Below are 10,854 nucleotides of genomic sequence, written 5' to 3' on the forward strand. Positions count from 1 at the left end.
CTGAGAACATCACTGTTCTCATTAGAAACTGCTTCTGTGCTGTCTCATAGCAACCTAAAAATAGAAATGTCCCTATTAGGCTGTATAGCTGTGATGGCTGCTACAAGTTTTGGCCTCCTTAATTGTGCAGTAAATATATATAGGTGTGAAATGTTTTTGCTTTGTCTCTTAAATTTATTGAGCAGTGAAAGCTGCCACTCAGAGACACAGCTGGTTGGAGATTTGCATAAATGAGCACAAATTATGAACTGAAATAATCACTGTTTAGAAAATATGACAGCTGATTTTAATATGTAAGAAAGCCCCATGAATGTGACATATTGGCATTTCCTATAGTGTGATGGTGATCCAGAGCAAATTTCTTCTTTCACATTTTCCCAGCTGAATTGTCTTAGCTATGCCCTTTAGTGCATTGCAGGTAGGAGTCCTGCCTTTACTCTAACAACAGGCATTGATGTTCCACACTGCTGACAGATTAAAGATTATTTATAGCACAGACTCACTATCTGAGGCATGGCTTCCCAAATTTAAAAAAAAAACAAAAAAAAACTGCGTAACCAGCAACCACTGCAAAACTGCTATCTCCTCATTTCCATTATGTGTAGGCCCAACTGTGCTTTCATTTACAAATTGTCCTTTTGAAATGATTAAATTTAAGCGCGCACACGCACACACACATACACACACACACACACACACACACGAACACACACACACACATTTACATGTCTTTGGGAGGTAACGCTCGTTTTGTTTGTGTCCTGCAGATATAGAAGATCAGGACAGAGGTTTTCATCAGAAGCAATTTATTTTGGTCGACTCTGACGTCAAGAGAATACACGTTTCATTCAACAAGCAAGACAGTAAGTTATTTATAACCCGCAGCGTCTCCAGGTTGTGATCCTTGAGTGCGCAGTGAAAGGAATACTCCCCATTGGACTGATGTAGTGTGCCTCCATAACAAAAGCCTCACAGCTCCTGTGCTATGGTGCCAGAAAGGTACGGCACCCTGTAACCTAAACCAGGACGCATCGATGGGAACCGTCACAGATGAGAAATAGGGCTATTGCGAAGAACTGCAACAAACTTTCTGTCTTGAATAATTAATTTTACCCCGATTTCTCCCCTTTTACGAGACAAACACTGGGTACTTTGAGCATGGAAAGCCTTTCCTCCGACCAGGTAAGAGAATTAGCAGACACTTAAGTTGCTCTGCGAAATTATTCAACAACAAAATGATTGAAAACGAAGGTAAATTAATTCAACTTTATGTCGTTTTCTTGCGTCGCTGCTCTTTTCATCTTAAAGGAGGCTGGTATAACTAGACGAACTTCTTACAATATACATAACATACAATCTATGGATAATTTTTGAAAATTAATATTTACATTATAAATAACATTTCACATGCAGAATTGAACAGAGAATGACATGACCAACCCTACAATGTGTAATGGAGCGCGCCTCTGTCGCCAAGTTATTCAAAATGAGAACCATGGACAGCGACTCTCATTTCATGTCGCCTGTCTGCACTGATGTTTGCATTGTCAGTATTTCAAATTTAGATTTAATATAAAAATCCATCTGACGTGCAGTCTCGTAGACAGATTTTGTTCGAATAAAAAGATGAACAATGCTGGTGTTTTTACGCACTTATTAGTTTGTGGATGCGTTTGCTCGTCGGTTGTCCCTCTCCCATAATTATAATGGAAAAGGACACCAGGAAGCTGCTGTTCTGACAATGCTGCATACATAAACTTTGATTTTGATATCCAAATATTATTGCCTGATCATCCATCAATAGTGTTTGTGAATCTAACAGGTGCTGTTACCATGCTGTCTCGGTGCATGCACTTGAATTTTGGCCATGTGAATGATCAGTTTCCACTACATTTTGCACATATTATCTCCATCTGAACTATTAAATAAAGAATATATTTCCATATCAGAAATCTGTAATTGTAAGTTATATTTTTAACTTTTATGTAGTAACAGACTGCCACCTGCTGGTGGTGATGGTTTGGCAAATTAGAGGAACAAACACAATCTTGAATGTGACAATACAAAGATTTTGTGGTGTAAGCTGAACTACTTCACTGATTTGTTCAAAGGGCTGTGAGCTGTAAGTTCAACACTGAGAAGATCTGTGATTGGCTGGGAGATGGCAGATATACTGGAGCTGCGGACTGATGGAAACTCACTCCTGAAGGCTGTATGGCTCAGACGCTTGAGACTCACCCGGCTCCTACTGGAAGGGGGTGCATATATCAACGAGAGCAATGAGCGTGGAGAGACACCGCTAATGGTGGCGTGCATGTCCACACACACTGACCAGCAGAGTGTAAGTAAGTCAAAGCTGGTGAAATATTTGCTGGACAACCAAGCAGACCCCAACATACAGGACAAGACAGGTAGGACAGCTCTAATGCACGCCTGCATCCACAAGGCTGGACACGAGGTGGTGGATCACTTGCTGACCAACGGAGCTGATCCCAGTCTGGAGGACAGGAGTGGAGCCTCAGCCCTGGTCTACGCCATCAATGCAGATGATAAGCAGACACTAAAACTGCTCCTGGATGCATGCAAAGCTAAAGGGAAGGAGGTCATCATAATCACCACAGACAAGTCACCATCTGGTACTAAAACTACCAAACAGTACCTAAATGTCCCCCCGTCACCAGAGCTGGATGAGAGGTCCCCTCCAGCATACTGCACCTCTCCCTCTGATATTGATGTTACTGCATCTCCCACACCTGAGCAAGAGCAACAAAACACAGTCTTCAGTTTCCACACGAAGCTGAAAACATCCAGTTCAGCTGCCAAGCTTGCCAACGGGCCCACATCTCCAACACGGCGGCCCGCGAACCCCAAACGTGCACGCTTGCCTCAGCTGAAAAGGCTGCAGTCAGAGCCTTGGGGGCTGATTGCTCCTTCTGTCCTGGCTGCAGCCGCCGCCCATGAGGAGAGCAAGAAAGCCAGCTCTGATGAGGATGTTGTCGCAGGGGTAAACGGACTCTCTCTGAGTAAGAGATCAGCTTTATCTCGACAGAACAGTGTGGATGGGAAGGACAGCTTATTCCCACTTGTAGGTGAACAGCCCTGCAAAATGACAACCTCACTATCAGTTCCTCCAACATCTAAAGCATCATATGAGAGATCTCTAGGCCAGCACCAGCCGCTGGCACGGCGCAGTACCGTACCCACAGAGCAGGAGAGCAGCAGCTGCAGCAGCAGTGGACTAGCCAGTCTGAGAGACACAATGCATAGGAGACGTCTGGGGAACGATCACTATGACTCAGACTCGCAGCTCTATTCAGACTCTACGATGTTAGACTCTCCTAAAGTCCCAGTGGAGCGAAGAAAACTAAACACTTCGCCACTAGCGATGCTGACCAGCTCCAGAGAATCTCTTGACAGCAATGCCAGCACATCCTCTCCCAGCTCAGCACGCAGGCGTGCACCTGGCCTCCTGGAGAGGAGAGGCTCGGGCACACTGCTGCTGGACCACATCTCCCACACCAGGCCCGGCCACCTGCCCCCTCTCAATGTCAACCCCAACCCTCCCATCCCTGATATCGGGGCTTGTAGCAAGCCTTCCTCACCTCTGGCCACAGGTATTAGATCTATAGCTCCAGTAGCACCAAACACACCAAAGAGAGGCGGCCTCAAGTCCAAGAAGAAACTTGTGAGAAGGCACTCTATGCAAGTGGAGCAGATGAAACAGCTTTCTGATTTTGAAGAGCTGGCTCATTAGTTTGTGATGGTGTTTATGCAGCACATACTGTGGGAGTAGAAATGTTAACACCATAAATTGTCAGGAAGTACGCCCATAGGTTCAGTTCACTCATAGCCATCTAGATGTTGAATAATGTATATTTTCTAATATCTATATCTATCTGTATGTATATATTTATATATACATATATATATATATATATGTGTGTGTATATATACATATATATATATATATAAACTGAGCAATATAGATAGATTTCCTCCCGGTGTTACACCCAACCTTATGGATTATTATCTTTTGACAAAATCTGCTGTTTATGTATTACAGTTTTGAATGTAAATGCCAAGACATGGTACTTTTCCTCTGAACTAGCTCTTACATGATAATGTAATGTGTAGGGAACACACAGGGTATTTTGTGTATTTGTAGCCATCAGGCCACTTGGGTGCCCTTTGTGCATATGTAATTAGCACCATTAATGGATTTTCTTTGAAAAGAAAAAATGTGATGCACTTGTCTGAGATGTAGCTTTGAGTAAGATGAAATTTGACTGTTTGTAGCAAATTTGTACAAAGTGCCTTCAGGATAAAGAAACCTAAAAAAAAAAGAGTGGACAGATACATTTTGTGTATTAAGACCATTTTTAATTCATGACGATGTAACCAAAATGTGTTTTATTTCAATATTGTTGGTTTCACATGGAACAAAATGAAGACTCAGAATAGATGTGAATGAATGAACAATATGCCTTAAGAAACAGGTAAACCAATGGGCTATGTATAACCGCACTTTATTGCCCAGAAGGAAAAAAAAAAACTCAAAAAGTTTCTATTAACAGTGTTAAGAAAAACTTTCAAAGCACATGAAATTCTTATATGATGAATTAATGAAACACTGAATGACATTCCAGCCCTTAGTCAACTGAGACATTGGTGAAACTTGTCGATTTTAATGTCATTTCACGCTAATGGCAATCGAGACTAAAGATCATACAGCTTCCATGTAACCTACCTGTGAAGCATTGCTTCTGTTTAAGGAAAAGAAAACATAAGTTAATCGATAGTATTTTTGCAAGTAGTTTGTTGTATATTCTGAATAAATGTCTATGACTTGTGAATATCTGGTGTTTGTTTATTTATTCATTTGTCACATTAAGCAGGAGCTCAGCTGCTAGTAGCCACACAGATGCTCATTAGAACGAGCACCAGTATTTCCTCAGGCCACTTGGAAGTCCATTGGTACTGTGATAATGACAATCATCATCATCGTCACCATCATCGATGTCATTGTGATTATGTCAAACCAACCATAGAGGCACTCAGATCCCACAGCTTCTTGGCAGCTTCATCATCCAGACCCTGGGGGGCTGCTGTTTTAGGGGCGCAGTCGCTGTAATCAGCACAGAATTTAGAGTTAAACACACGACTCGACCTGTTCCTACTGTGCCGAATCAGTCACAAGAACAAGTTATCATGATGAAAGAGGATGGAAATCACAGGGTTTCTTATAATACACTAACACTGCAATTTTTTCCAAGATGATGCTAATTCAGTTAATTCTGTGATAAGCAATATATTAACATCTTTTCCTCCCTATTAAGAAAAAAATGTACCACAGCCAGCAAAATAATTTTCCACAAAGCAGGAAACAATCAGGATTTTGTATCTATTCACTCGATTATGAAGAACTTTCAATTTCTTAGATTAATAGACAGTAAAGATTAAAATGTGTAATACAAAAGGTGTAAAAGAGTCTTTCTTTAGTTCCTGCAGAGCAAAATGAACTCATGCACTGACACTTAATTGTCAAACAGTCATTCACAAGTAAATGGATGAAGTACTAGAAAGCAGAACAGTTCAGAGTTTGTAAGAAGGAAATACCCCTTCTGCCAAGTCAGGATTACCGACTGGGCAAAGTGGCCAACCGCCTGAAGGCTCCAGATCCCTATTGACCAAGGTTCATTGTTTGCATTACTAAAGCACAATATCCACTAAAAAAATTAGAGTCTTACTATTATTACCTTATCTTAAGGTCCTGTCTTGAAAAGTATCCCTGTGTTGAAAAACTAGTTTTAAAGCTGCAATAATCAATATTTTTATGGTATCAATAGATCAATTTATTTTTGTATAGTATGTGAAAGGGGTCCCTCAGTTCTGTGGATCGGTGTTTTGGTTTTCCAGCCTGCAGCCATGCTCTCATCAACTTAGTTTCCATCTGTAGTAGGCAGCTGTTCTCAGCTCAAAAGCTCAGATAAACCTGCTGTGCACTACCTGTCCATTACTAAGTTTAGCAGTTCAAAGTTAACAACCAGCTGGTGAACACTGGTGAAGGTGGTGCAGCATTGCATGGCACCTAAAGAGACAGACATTTCCATCAAGAGTCAATTGAGAGCAAGAAAGAGCTACAATGAGGGTGAGTATTGGACCTACATGTATCAGGTGGTGGACCGTGTCTACTGGGTGTGTAAACAGACAACTATCGGCCAAAATATCGCTTTGCTATAACAATTTAAGGCGATGATATTCCAATATTGTGTTTTCAGTTTGTTCCGCTGCCTCCAAGTGGCCAAAAATAAATAAATTCAATGCAGCTTCGAGGAAAATATATGCTTTACTATATGTACATGGTATATGTTCTTAAATTTGACCTGTGGTTATACAACAATTTAGCATAAGAATACTGTGCACAGACACAAGAGGGGATTAAGTTAGTTAAGAGCAGCTTATTTTTGTCCTTGTGCCACCACGCAGCCATGAATGACACCATATCTCAATGTACTGCACTGATATTGACTGTCCAACATCTGTTCAATGACTGACCTGTAGTACAGTCCACTTTGATTCTGCAAACTTTCCTCCACAGCGCAGTAGATGGTGGTCTGTGCCCCTTCTGTTGGAGACTTGATGAGGAACATGAGTGGGGTATATACAACTCTCTTCCACAGGGGCATTGTGGGCCAGAAGTGCCGGCCGAGCTCAGTCCGGATCACTCCAGGGTGGAGGCTGTATGTCGTTACTCCAGTACCTGCAAAATGACAAGACATTGGACATAATGTATTCACTTTATCCACAACAGCACACAATCAAAGAGTTGACAGTGGCGTAGACGCAGTTGTTTAAATCCTGCATAACGTCTAGTGTGAGATATAAAAGGTTTCAGTACCTTGTAGTCTGTTGGACAGTTCCCTTGTAAAGAGGACATTAGCTAGTTTACTTTGTGAGTAGCTTTTCCAAGGGCGGTATTCGTTGTCTTGATTTATGTCATCAAAATAGATTTGACCTGTTGAGTGAAAGTAGAGCACACTTCTTCACAGATGTTGTATTTAACATTAAATTCAACTGAAAGGATGACATTAATGAGAGAACAAAAAACAACATTTAAAGAGAAAAACTGCACCTCTCTCATGAGCTAAACTGGAGACATTGACGATGCGGCTCGGAGCGGACTTCTTCAGCAGATCCAACAGACAGTTTGTCAACAGGAAGTGACCCAAGTGGTTCACACCAAACTGCATTTCGAAGCCCTCTTCAGTCTGCCACTTTGGACAGCTCATAATACCTAAGGGAAAGAATATCAGTGGAAGTTTGTTTGACCTTACCTGTTCATGTAATTACTGTGTACTGTTTTAAAGCTGTTGGAATATGATCACACCGTCAGAGGTCAGATGGGATTTATACATCTTACCTGCATTATTGATGAGAACATCCAGTCGCGCTTCACTTGCAAGGACATCCTTGGCTAGTTGTAGTACTGACTGCAGAGATGCCAAATCCAACTTTTTGACAATCACACTGTCATTTCCGCTCCTCTTCCTCACATCCTCTGCAGCTTTATTAGCTCTGTCCATGTCTCTACAGGCCAAAATGACCCTCGCACCTGTAACACAGCAGCAAGAACTTTTAAGTTTTATATTAAATGAGTTATTAAAGGTAAGAATACAAAACCCAGATTAGTCACTAACCCCTTCTAGCCAGGTCAACAGCTGTTTCTTTGCCAATCCCAGTGTTGCCTCCAGTGATCAAGACGACCTTCCCATCCAGCCGGGCTTTGCTGCGACATACTCCACCTGCCATCCATTTCTTCACACCAAAAAGTCCAACTCCTGTTAGAAAAAAATTAATAAAAAGGCCACACAGTTAAAATTATTCATCTCCACCAATCACAACCCCCTCCACCTAATGGAGACCTAAGTAAACCATTTACAACTTCTACCAAAATATTCTTAAATGTACACACAACAAAGGCAACTATTTAGACAATTAGTTCATCATTTCAGTCATTTTTCGAAAAGTTATTATTTTTGAACCAATTTCGGTGAAGTTGGTTCAAAAATAATAATTTACTTTACCTTTGTTTTTTTATTTTTTTAATCACGACATCTGAAAGGCAATTTTAAGATGCCATTGTGAAAATCTGTTTGGCATAGTTATAAGTCAGTCTTGTCTTCCAAGTTGTTTTGGTACTGCATGTGTTTTAACCTGACTTGACATCCCTTTCATTAGAATACCAAAATGGAAATTTAAGCTTTATTTTGTTTTTATCCTTGAAAAATTAATTGTATGTCAGGGCTATCTATCTATCTATCTATCTATCTATCTATCTATCTATCTATCTATCTATCTATCTATCTATCGCATACAGTGGATAAAGCTGTCAAATTTGCACCACGTGACCATATAAACAACAATCAGGGGAAGTATGCCAATGCCATTAACTAAAACATACAGACTGTGCTGCATATTATCAGCCATTAGTGAACAGGTATGAACAGACTGTGAGAGCTAGTCGTTTAAAATAACATCTATTCTTCCACTAAGAAACTGAAGGTGAGCAAAAATAATTTACCTGTTACTGTGACGAGCGCAATAGTTTTAGGATACTGAAAAACGAACGACCCCATCGCTGTCCGCATTGTCCTACTAATCCCCACACTGTTTATAGTGCTGAATTAGACGTTTCCCTGTTTACGAAAAGAAGTGCCCTCGATTACAGCTCTCATTCCGGTACAGCTACATAACAGTCTTCCACCAGGAAGTACCGCCTACAGTCACTCTATAGAGGAATCCTATTGGTTCCGACTGTTAATCAACTTCTAAAGCTTTGTAGCTTGATTGAATGGTCTGTTTGTTCTGTGCCAAGCAAGGTGTATTTTTGTATTAAAATTAATGAATGAATTAATAATTTGATCTAAAAAAGTGTCTTTCATCCACAAAATACAGTTTAAAGGTTAAAGTTAAAGGTGAAAAGTTACTGAATTTAAAGGGCAGTGAAAAAAATAAATACTAACAAAATAGAAGAAGAAATTAAAGCGAAATAAAAAATAGTACCAGTAAGATTGAGCAGAAGTGTCAAAGTCAGAAACGGGAACTGGAGAAAGTAATGACAGATTGACAGATTTGAAATAAAACTCTAAAAGGGTGAGTTTTCAATACCTCAAAAGTGACCTGTTATTTCTACATGTCGGGTACACAACCACAGAAAGCAGCTTCACTGTATGTTTTTGTTACCAGGGGCATATCTTTGCATCATATCAGCTGCTGTAAGTAGTCAAGGGCATCAAACACGAAATTAAAATGCATCCAAAATATACTGAAAGCCTGTGATTATGATGATATTTTAACTATTCATGATTGAGCTGGATGATGATGATGGCTGATCACCAGGTTTTATTTTTCTGTCACTTGTTTTGTTGTTTTGTTGTAGTATTTTATTTTCTGTGATCATGTGCAGCGATTCAAGCATTGATATGATGTTTTATTTATTCTATTATGATGACTATATCTTATGGATAAATCTGTGTATGGTTGCAAGACAAATTTCCTTTTGGAGAAAATATCCAATTGTTACTATAAAACATTACTAAACATTGTTCTAACCACAATTCTAGCCAATCCTCCTGCAGAGGTCACCAGAGGCTCACCAACACAGTCTCTGTGCCTCCTAAAGGACTCCAGCAGAGGGAGCAAATTCATCATATTAGGCCCCAGACTATGTTTTTTTTTTTACATCCACAGTTACCAATCAAGTCTAAGAACAGTGAGAAAGTACTTTATATAGCATCAAATTATATCCTAAACTCCTACAAGCAAATTAAGATGTGTCTCTGCTGTTTTACGAGTAGACAAAAGAAGAAATCCATCAGCAGCAGCAAGATGACAGTAATAAAAGCATTACACCCACAGATGTAAATTAAAGCCTGATCAGAGCTGCAGCTGAGCAGCAACTGACTCTTGAAATAAAATATCTGAGTCCTTTTAAGTTTATTGATCAGAGTAAAGTTTTAATGTGTCAAAGCAATAAGTCACCCTTTTCTCTGGGCTTAAAGTATAAAAGAGTAGGCTAATGAGTCTGGACGGGGACTAAATATAGACCTCTGGGGTTTCAGGGTGACATGTAATAGTGACTCTTTTCACTGGCAACTGCAGAGCATCTGTGAAGGTGGGTAGCATGTAGACATGTTTACATACCATGAGTTCAAAGGTCGCTGTAGAAAGTCAGAGGATTATGTAACTGCCACTGTCCCCTGTCTGACCGCATAACCACATTCTGCATTATAGTCTCCTATTACATGTGCACATGTGCAGGACAAGACTGTGCTTTTCAGAGACAATAGCTGACCTTCATTCACCTTCTCTGTAATGTTATAAACACAGGTTGAAAAATGTTATTTTTCATACAGATTGAGACATTGTGTGTTTGTTAATTGCTGCAATCTTATTACATATTTGTATTTCTGACAGTTGTCAGTGCAGGCCTCCTGTTCTCAAATGTAAGAACATTTCAGAGGTGACCTGGTTGTCTCTCTGACTGGCTCACCACCAAATCAATCATGTGACTGCCCTGCACACTTCCCAGTCTTTCTCCCAGTATGGTAACCTTCCCCTGCTAAAATTAGAGCGCCGTCTGCCGAGACATTTAGATTGGAATAGAATAGAATAGAATAGAATAGAATAGAATAGAATAGAATAGAATACTTTTAGTGTCATTGTACATGTACACTGAGATTTAGTGTGCTGTATCGTGCAACAGGAGGATTGAAAAATCAAATATAAATATGAATTTAAAGAAAAAAGATAAGAAAGCATGGAAAGGAATTAAGATTTTGTTGAGGAGGTTTA

At 40.0% G+C, this 10,854-nt stretch overlaps 2 protein-coding genes across 2 annotated transcripts; one reads left to right on the top strand and one right to left on the bottom strand.

Annotated features, from left to right (window-relative positions):
- The first annotated feature begins 1,106 nt into the window (after positions 1-1,106).
- On the top strand, positions 1,107-3,754 carry ankrd34c (ankyrin repeat domain 34C). Its single transcript, XM_022754622.1, has 2 exons — positions 1,107-1,182; positions 2,112-3,754. The coding sequence occupies exon 2, from the start codon at positions 2,162-2,164 to the stop codon at positions 3,752-3,754; it is 1,593 nt and encodes a 530-aa protein (XP_022610343.1). The 5' UTR covers positions 1,107-1,182; positions 2,112-2,161.
- Positions 3,755-4,510: 756 nt separating this feature from the next.
- Positions 4,511-8,744, bottom strand: LOC111228451 (retinol dehydrogenase 13-like). Its single transcript, XM_022754329.1, has 7 exons — positions 8,582-8,744; positions 7,698-7,838; positions 7,421-7,612; positions 7,133-7,294; positions 6,899-7,015; positions 6,556-6,760; positions 4,511-5,125 (listed from the first exon to the last, which is right to left on the bottom strand). The coding sequence occupies exons 1-7, from the start codon at positions 8,646-8,648 to the stop codon at positions 5,029-5,031; spliced, it is 981 nt and encodes a 326-aa protein (XP_022610050.1). The 5' UTR covers positions 8,649-8,744; the 3' UTR covers positions 4,511-5,028.
- Between the last annotated feature and the right edge of the window lie 2,110 nt (positions 8,745-10,854).

Source organism: Seriola dumerili, unplaced genomic scaffold (assembly GCF_002260705.1).
Source record: "Seriola dumerili isolate Sdu_G_001 unplaced genomic scaffold, Sdu_1.0 BDQW01000219.1, whole genome shotgun sequence".
Lineage (NCBI taxonomy): Eukaryota > Metazoa > Chordata > Actinopteri > Carangiformes > Carangidae > Seriola > Seriola dumerili.

Excerpts from the sequence above, each read along its gene's own strand:
- ankrd34c (XM_022754622.1), top strand. The coding sequence starts at position 2,162 with ATGGCAGATATACTGGAGCTGCGGACTGATGGAAACTCACTCCTGAAG.
- LOC111228451 (XM_022754329.1), bottom strand. The coding sequence starts at position 8,648 with ATGCGGACAGCGATGGGGTCGTTCGTTTTTCAGTATCCTAAAACTATT. Across the intron at positions 7,839-8,581 it reads TGCGCTCGTCACAGTAACAG|GAGTTGGACTTTTTGGTGTG; the intron begins GTAAATTATTTT and ends TTTTTCTAACAG. Across the intron at positions 7,295-7,420 it reads TGTTCTCATCAATAATGCAG|GTATTATGAGCTGTCCAAAG; the intron begins GTAAGATGTATA and ends TCTTTCCCTTAG.